The sequence below is a fragment of the Hippopotamus amphibius genome, chromosome 3 (assembly GCF_030028045.1).
Source record: "Hippopotamus amphibius kiboko isolate mHipAmp2 chromosome 3, mHipAmp2.hap2, whole genome shotgun sequence".
NCBI classification, from domain to species: Eukaryota; Metazoa; Chordata; class Mammalia; order Artiodactyla; family Hippopotamidae; genus Hippopotamus; species Hippopotamus amphibius.
Window position 1 is genome coordinate 110,535,459 of NC_080188.1, and position 9,893 is coordinate 110,545,351.

The 9,893-nt window shown below is 35.1% G+C and overlaps 1 protein-coding gene across 1 annotated transcript; it reads right to left on the bottom strand.

Annotated features, from left to right (window-relative positions):
- Positions 1-4,727: 4,727 nt before the first annotated feature.
- Positions 4,728-5,660, bottom strand: LOC130849504 (olfactory receptor 5W2-like). Its single transcript, XM_057728442.1, has one exon. It carries the CDS (start codon positions 5,655-5,657, stop codon positions 4,728-4,730), a length of 930 nt encoding a protein of 309 aa, XP_057584425.1. The 5' UTR covers positions 5,658-5,660.
- Positions 5,661-9,893: the final 4,233 nt, after the last annotated feature.

A 9,893-nucleotide genomic window follows, 5' to 3' on the forward strand; every position in this document is an offset into this window, starting at 1 on the left:
GTTGGGTTTTCATTGCTGCACACAGGCTTTCTCTAGTTGCAGCAAATGCGGGCTACTCTTCATTGTGGTGCTCGGGCTTCTCAGTGCAGTGTGCTCAATAGTTGTGGCTCACGGGCTCTAGAGCATAGGTTCAATAGTTGTGGCACACAGGCTTAGTTGCTTCACGTCATGTGGGATCTTCCTGGAGCAGGGACCGAATCCATGTCCCCTGAATTTTCAGGCAGATTCTTAACCACTGTACCACCTAGGAAGTCCCATACCTAATTTCTTGTTTCCTCTCATTTCTCATTTGGTATTTAACAGGGACACATTATCTTCTGATTTGTTTGGGTTACTTCTCTGATTGTTTCTTTTATTTGTTTCTTGCTTTTCTCTTACATTTTATCTGTAAAGCTAGAAAGATCATCGAGCTAAATTTCATGTAATTAGTACATTTTTCAGTTTGGGGAAAGTGATTCATAAGGACAATTTTTGATGCCTTTTTATATGTCATTGCCAATCCTTGTATGATCAACCCAATATTAAAATACCAAATGTTCTCCTGTGGAGATACTGTTGAGGCAAAGCTCAAGCCACATGACTAATTGCTAACAATTTTTCACCAGTTAAAATCAATAAACTGATGTATCTATGTTGCAAAAAGGTTTCAGGATCATTATTTACCTTCATGGTACATATTTGATGTATGTAGAATTGTCCTTGGACACCTAATTCTGTTCCTATCCAAATTAATTTTTCCCTCAGGTAATTCCCTGTCTTCTGGGATGCAAAAATCCCTTGGGTTATCTCTTATTCAACCAGAACACACTTTAGCTTTCTAAAAGTGCTGCTCCTCAAGACAATATAGACTAACATCCCTTCAGTCTACTCCTACTCAACAGTTTAAACCTGAGCTTGGGTAGCTCATTAATATTCAAGTTGAGTAACCTAAAATGTCTCCCAGTGGGATTTGTGTTTCTCTAAAAATGGAGATCTTGAAATAATTGAAAAAAAAAAAGTCTTACTGAGAAAATGTATTCCTCAAATACAAGCAAGTAAGAAAAATAAAAATCTATTTTTAGGGTTTTCCTGGTGCTCCTGGTGACAGGAAAATCTCTGTAGGCAACTATCCACTCAGAAGATTACTCTTTCAGAACATAGGGCTATGTTCCTCAAACCTGGAGAACTGTGATGCAGAGTTCACTGTGGGATAGGGCACCAAAGTTCATTATGTCTCACTGTGGCTGGGAGAATCACTAGGAGAGCCAGTGGGTGGATAAAGACAGTGGTGTTCTACAAGCAAGGCAGCACTTCTAGTAACATAAAGACTTATTATGTATTGAGATATTCTATGAAATGATGCACTATTTCAATTTCACAAATATATAATCAACCCATTTTGTAAAGCAAACTGTTAGATTAAAGAAATAAAAATTAACAATATGATAGTGACCATGCTTTGTTTATGGAAATCCTGTTTTTTAGAGTACAATACACATATAGAAAACTTCCTTCTATAAAAGTATACTGCAAGTAATTTTTTTTTACTTTCTTTTTTTCAAAAAAAAAAATATTTATTTATTTATTTATTTGGTTGTGTTGGGTCTTCTTTGCGGTGCACCAGCTTCTCATTATGGTGGCTTCTCTTCTTGTGGAACATGGGCTTTAGGGGAGCAGGCTTCAGTAGCTGTGGTGTGTGAGCCCAGTAGTTGTGGCTCATGGGCTCTAGAGTGCAGGCTCAGTAGTTGTAGTGTACGGGCATGTGGGATCTTCCCGGAGCAGGGATCAAACCCATGTCCCTGCATTGGCAGGCGTATTGCTAACCACTGGGCCACCAGGGAAGTCCCACAAGTAAGTTTTCAATAATGAAATGATTCTGCTCCCAGAAAACCAAAGATAAAACTTTACTAGCATCTCAGAAACTGTCCCCCCACATCCATCACAAGTTGATGTCCAATATGATACTCTAGTTTGGATAAGGTATAGAGTAGTAAAATCATACATCTTTTACAGTTACTGGCTTCTTTCACACTATTATTTTTGTGAAACTTCTCTATACTTCTGTTTGTCAAGGTAGTTCATTCATCCTCATTGTTGTGTAGTTTTCCTATTTACAAATTTACCACATAGTTATTTATCTAATCTAGAGCAGTGGTCAGTATACTTGACCTATAAAGTTTCATTGGAGCTGAACACACCATTTATATGTTATTATGGTTATATATATTATTCATGGTTATATATTATTCATGGTTACTTCTATGATGCAGGGAAAACCTGAGGGTTGTGACAAAGTTTATGAACTATAGTATATATTGTAATATGTACAAGGGTGAGGCAAAAATTATCTGCACTGTGGTTATTATTAAAACTTCTGTTGACTGCAATGTCTTATCAGTGCTTTCCATTCAAGACTACTGTCTCCCCAGTCACTGCTGTGCAGGTGTGAACGTAACATCAATTCATTTGTAACTGCAGTGTGAGCAAAAATGGATGTCCCACTTGTGATTTGCATGAAAGAGGAGTAGCGTGCAGTGATTCATCTTTTGTGGTCTGAGGGTGTACCCAGTGCTGTTAGCTATTGAAGACTTTGTGTGCATTATGCAGAAAGTCCTTTGTCGTGAAGAAGTGTGTATGAATGGATAGAGAATTTCCATCGGATTTTCACCTGTTTGCTCCCCTGAAAGCATCCCTGCAAAGATGAAGACTCACTTCTGATGAAGAAGTGAAGACAGTGATGCATTCGTGGCTTGCAGCTCAACCCATAACATTTTTTAATGTGGGGATATGAAAGCTTGTTGACAGATAGAGAAGTGTATTGAAAAGCAAGGAGATTATGTTGAAAAATGATGTATTTGTCTCTTCTAAAAATTAATTAAAATAAATTCTACAGCCAGAGTGCGGATAATTTTTGACAAAAATATATACTACCATCCCTCTGTTAATTTTGCTACTAAGGTACAGTTAACAGTTAGAAAATGTTATCTATTGTTTTTATTTTATTATATATTTGTTTATTTACCTATTGTGGCCCAGACAACATGGAGTGTTTTGGATAACAGGATGGAACACTCAGTCCTTTAGCAGAGAGTGCTCACAAACAGGGTGAAATAATATAATGCCTTAAGTAGATGGTCATTTGTAAACCACAAAGAGACAAAGAGGGGCATTTAACCTGGGCTAAGAATGAGGAAGAAGGGGAAAAAATTATCTTGGAGGAAGTGCAGAAGAATTGATAGCTGATGGAAGTACAATGGTGCACTTTATCAAGGATCTTTCCATAGGTTTTTATAATCTAAACTTTAGACTTCTTTTCTTCTTATTTTTATCTAACTTTATTCCAATATAATCAAAAAATACCACATATAATTATAAGGTATAAAATGTGATGAAGTGATATATGTGTACATTGTGAAATAATTACCACAATAAGGTTAATTAGCACACTCATCATCTCACATAGTTACCATTTTGAGTGTGTGTATGGTGAGAACAGTTAAGATCTATTCTTCTGACAAATTTCATGTTTTTTATACAGTATCATTAGCTAGACTCATTATGTACATTAGATGCCCAGAACTTATTCACTAAATAACAGAAAGGTTGTACACTTTGACCAATATCACCCATTTCCCTCAACTTTCAGCCCCTAGCAACAACCAATCTATTCTCTGTTTCTATGAGTTTGACTTGTTGTTGTTGTTGTTTGACCTCAACATGTGGCCTGCAGGATCTTAGTTTCCCAACCAGGGATGGAACTTGGGCCCCCAGCAGTGGAAGTGCACAGTCCTAACAGCTGGACCACAAGGGAATTTCAGAGTTTGACCTTTTAGATTCTATGTATATGGAAGATCATTCAGTACTTGTCTTCCTCTGTATGAATTATTTCATTTAGCATATTGACCTCATGATTCTACCATGTTGTAGCAAATATGACTTCATCTAAAACACATGGACTTGTCCACTTCAACATCTGAATAACTATCAGATCCTCAGACTACTATCTTTTCATCTCCCAAACTGAATCTTTCTTAGATTTGACTTACTGTCTCCATCAAAGATGCCTTTCTTTTAGATTTGTTTTATATATTTTGCTTGGAAATTATAGCCCTCTATTTTTGTTTCTTGATGAATTTGAGGCATATTATGAATTTCTTGACAGTTTAGTTAATGTGTTATTAGTACTAGCTTATATTCAGCAGCATTTAAACTAAAGATGTACTACAATATATAAAGAACCTAAATGCTCAAAGGTCACTGAGTAAATGCACAATAAATCTTAGTGTTATTGAATTAATGTTTAAATAAAAACTCAACAAAAATTATCATAATAGAAAAATCAGAAATGTTTTTCACATAGATAAAGTGCCATATATATATTCCAGAAACATAATGAAGCATGACATGTGTGGGAAACTGCAATATACTTAAAATTGGGATTTAATACAATACTACTTTATATAAGAATTTGAAAGAGTGTTTTTCTCATGTATCTTACCATGTACTTTTTTTTAATCAGGGTATAGTTGCTTTACATTATAGTGTTAGATTCTGCTGCACACTGAAGTGAATCAGCTATATGTATAGATATATATCCTCTCTTTTTTGCATTTCCTTCCCATTTATGTCACCATAGAGCATTGAGTAGAATTCCCAGTGCTATACAGTAGGTTCTCATTAGTCATCTATTTTATAATCATTATATGTGTATGGATGTATATGTGGACATATATGGTTAATATAAATATTTAAAACCATTTATTTTTCAATTTTTCTAGGGCCTCTTTCACATCTTTGTTCCTCAGGCTATAAATCAGGGGATTTAACATGGGAATCACAAGGGTGTAAAACAATGAGTTCATCTTGTCTTGATCTAGAGAGTAGGAAGAACTTGGCCTGAAATACATGAAGAGTATAGTTCCCTGGAAAATTGCCACAGCAGTTAGGTGGGAGGTGCAGGTGGAGAAAGCTTTGAACCTCCCCTCAGCAGAGTGGATCTTCAAGACGGACATAATAATATAACAGTAAGAGACAAGGACTCCTGAAATGGTACTCAATTCAATGAAACCAAAAACCATGAATATCACCAACTCATTGACCTGTGTGTCTGAGCAAGATAGCAATAGGAGAGGAGGAACATCACAAAAAAAGTGGTTAATCTCATTTGACCCACAGAAGCATAAGCGGAATGCTAATGTCGTGTGTATCAGAGCATCTGCCATTCCCACCAGGTAAACCCCAGCCATGAGCAGGGAGCACACTCTGCTGGACATGCTGACTGCATAGAGCAAGGGGTTGCTGATGGCCTTGTACCGATCGTAGGCCATCACTGCCAGCAGTAGACACTCAGAATCTACAAAGGTACAGAAGATCAGGAACTGCAGAGCACAGCCATAGAAGGGGATTGACCTGTTCTTGGCAAATAGGTCCACCAGCATCTTGGGTCCAATTGCTGTGGAATAGCAGAGGTCACAGAAGGAGAGGTGACTGAGGAAGAAGTACATGGGTGTGTGCAGCTGGGGATCCATTCTAATCAGGAGTATCATTCCAAGGTTTGCCAGAAGATCAATGAGGTAAACAAGTAGAAATATGGTAAATAAAGTCATGTTGTTCTCAGTGTTCCCAGTAATTCCCAAGAAAATGAATTCAGTCAAGGAAGAGCAATTCCCTCTATCCATCCTTCTTTGTTCTTATGTAAATTTTGATATTATGATCAAGAAAATGACACATACATGTGTAACAATTCTGCACATCTGCAAAATATCATAAGACAGAACATTATTTTTTTTCTGTAATTGTCTTTTCATACTCAGAAAATTGTCCAGTCATGTACCCACTCTTTAGAGAGGCATAGCTGCCTGTTCTGCAGTAATAAAATGTATCTGAGAAAGATCTTTGAGAAAGTTTAATGTAAATCTAGGTGTCATACATAAGGTATGTTACCTTCTACATTCTCTTCTCGGAGCCTTTTCTTATCTCAGGAATATATCTGGATGAATTTACTTTACTTCACCTCTTCAAACCATATGGAAGAGACACCACTGATAAAGCAGGCTCTAAGACATAGGCCTAAGCATTTCCTATGCTTGAAAATATTCACTCAGATACAAATAGTGATTAAAATTTATGTTTCTCAGAAAAATGTGATTTGTTTAAGAATTTTTGTCTTAGTTCCAGAAAGAGTGAGTATACCACTGACTAGTAATAATAAAAAATAATTATGTTTGTGGGTTTAGTTTATGCTGTGTTTAGCATTTAGTGAGTTACAAAGTAAGAATCATTGATTGCATTCTAGAAATTTATTATTTCTCTTTCACAGTGTTCATTTCTTCTTTGCAAAGTGGTTGTAGTCAAAGGATGAATCTCTTGACCAGTGTAAGAAAAGAGCTAAAAGGAAGTGAAAACAACAGAACTTACATTTGTATCACTTTAGATTTTAAATGGCTTTTATATTATAAAATGGAAATGAGATGAGGGACAATAAGTGCTTCTAAAATACATAGACTTCTCTCTCTGTTATAGGAGTGTGTCTATGTGTGAGCATGTGTTTATATTTCAGTGTACACGAGAATGGAATGTAAGTAATGGACTTTTCCCTCAGACCTAAGAAAATATGACATATGTTTCACATGGAGATGAATTTGTACATGTTTTTATTTGTATTGTTGTACCTATACTATTTTTTCAATGAAACAAAACAAAACAAAACATACCTTAAATTCATGTATACACTTGCTCAATGATAAAAGGAGTAAGGCTTTCCTGTGAACCAAGAGCAAAATAAAATAAACAGTTATATTGTGGATATTAACAAGTCCAGACAGGTTGTTCCAATTCTGAAAAGAAAATAGTATTTCTAGCCTTTAAATGCAGATTTTAATGAGTAGACAGGCATAACATCTTTCATTTACAAACCTTTATGTTCTTCTCAAAAATTAAGCATTTCGTCTTATATTTCTTAAGTTCAGATCTATTAACCCTCCTGAGATGAGCAGGTCTTGGGTAGCTGAACAACAGGCAGATGGCATTTTATTTTATCAGGTACATTGGGACTTAAATCTCTGAAGCTACTGCACTTAGACTTTGGTGTTATGGGAACATGTCATTAATTATATTTCTTCTTCTGTATTTTCCCCTGTGAATTCAGAAACAACTTAGCAAAGGTGAGCTTTTATGCTTCACTATTGTCACCACATTGATCTCTGGTAAGAAGGAAACTGCAAACTCTATTTATGATGTGTTTCACAGTTACCCTGAGACTATCTGCTTCTTCTCTAGTCAAAGAGGAAACTTAATGACACTCAAAATGATACCCTCCCCATCATTTCCAACTCCTTTGGATTGTTCACTGTGTTCTTGAAACATTCTCCTTCACTATCTCATGTAGGAATAGTACTACACTTTGATCGTATTTTCTTTTATATTGAAATATAATACACATGACTTAAAACCACCCTTGTAATGTTTGTGGTTCTTTTGTTTTTAATATATTTTCAAGATTGTTCCATTGTTACTACTATTTCCAAAACATTTTCATCAGTCTAATAAGAAGCCTGTAGCTATTAACTGTCACTCCCCCTTCTTCCCTCGCTCAGCCCTGGCAACCACTAATCCACTTTCTGATTCTGTATGGGTTCCTATTCTTGGCCTGCATGTAAACAGAATCATGAAATATGCATTTTTTCTTTCCTATCAGGTTCTTTTTCTTCAGTAAAATGTTTTCAAGTTTCATCCATGTTGTTACATGTGTTAGAATTTTGTTTCATTCTATGGCTGAATAATATTCATGGTATGGGTATTACACTCTTTATTGATCCATTTTTCCAATGGATGAACTTTGGGTTGTTTTTACTTTTTAGCTGATATGAAAAATGATGCTATAAACATTCCTGTTGATTGTACCTTTCAAGGCAGACTTCATCACCAAACATCAGCTTATACCCATCCTCTAACCACATATCATCCAAGAACATTTCATTGAATTTGTGACTTCACATTGTATACACAGTGCACTCTTTTCTGAATTAAGTTTATTTTATTCATTTTATAGTCTCTTTACTATATTTAAAGCTTTGGGAATAAGATCACTGGTTATTTTGTATTTACTAAACTCCATGGTACGAGGATTTGAAAATGATGGTACTTTCTAAATATTTATTGTTAAGTATTTCTTACTATCGAAATGAAGAACAATGAAAAGAAGAAAAATATACCTGCTTTGGGGATTTTCCTACCTATATAGCTCACATGAGCAAAGATGACTCATTTCAAAACTGTGCATGGTGATGATATTTCTAAATCAGCACAGTTCCATTATTTTTTTAAATACTTTGCTATTATCCATATTTGTTCTATGCAAAATTGAAAAATATATTGAAGGTTGCACTTTTATGTCCTCCTTAAATCCTCCCTAACAGATATGTAATGAAATTCTCCACATTCCTAAGACTTGGTCTATCATCTTGGTATCTGGTGTGCTAAGGTTACTTTCTAAGGTCCCAGAACTAATCCTCCTTTTACAATGACTTAAATGAAAAACATATCTGTCACTCTCCCTCTATATGTGAGCTGTTCAAGTACTGCTTCATTCAGGGGCTCTGTGTAAGTACTTGCACAACAAAATTAAAAAGAGACAGTGCACATCTTACAGATTTAATTACAATATTAAAGGCTATTAATAAATAAATCTGGAATTAGAAATTACAGAGTTCTACAATGGGCTAATGAAAGTTTGGGTGGATTAAAGAGAGCTGTACATTTCAAACATTTTCCTTAGAGATTTATGCCTATTTGTCCTCCCTTTGAATTTTTGCCATACTTTAGCTGCTTTGACCAAGAGAAATTAGAAGTATTGTTGTCACTTTTGAGTCTAGTCTTTAAGAAGACAGTATCTGAAAACCATGACCTACCATGTAGGAAGTCCAACTAAACCTCTGCATAAATGAACTGACAAGTTCTGAGATTACACAGGCTGGGAAGAGGAGAATCTCAGTCCATCTTTCCAGCCATTTCATCCTGTGCCAGTTATGAAAGCTCTTACAACCTAGCCCATCTTTCTGGTGAATATTTCATGGGACCTCAGTCAACATGAGGAAGAACAAAATAATGAATCAGTCGTCATTATTTTAAGGCATTTATTTTTTTATTTTTTGAGGTACACCAGTTCAATCATCTGCATTTATACATATATTCCTGTATTCCCTCCCTCCCTCGACTCCCCCCCACCCTCCCCATCCCAGTCCTCTGAGGCATCATCCATCCTCGAGTTGAACTCCCTTTGTAGTTGCTGTATAACAAAGGCATTTAGTTTTGACATAGTGTTTATGTAGCGAGAGATAAGTGGAACAGTGTGGGAAAATAACTCAGAGAGAAACAAGTTTTTAGGAATATTTATTTTTAGTAATATATATACATATATTTTACTGTAATATAAATTTACTATATATAAACACTATACTATTGATATATAGTATATACATACTATATGCTATACATAATATGTACACTATAATATATACATTTACTAAAATATAAAAATATTTTACACATACATATCTCCAAAGAGTGAGAAAAATACTTAAAAAAATAAATCTATATATCTGACAATTTGTCCCCAAAATCTATGAGGAATCATTATCAACTGTAAAAAAACAACTTAAAATTGGGCAAAGGACCTGAACAAATACTCTCATCAAGAAGATTTGTATACAGTTGATTCACTTTGGTGTACCTCAAAAGCTGGTACAAAAGTGTAAAGCAATTATATTCCAATAAAGAACTTAAAAAATAAAATAAATTAAAATAAAGCCATAGAATAAAAAAAAAGATTTATAAGCAGCAAGTTGATGTGTAAGGATTTGCACAACATCCTTAGTTATTTGGGAAGTGACAGTAAGGTGACAATATCTGTTAAA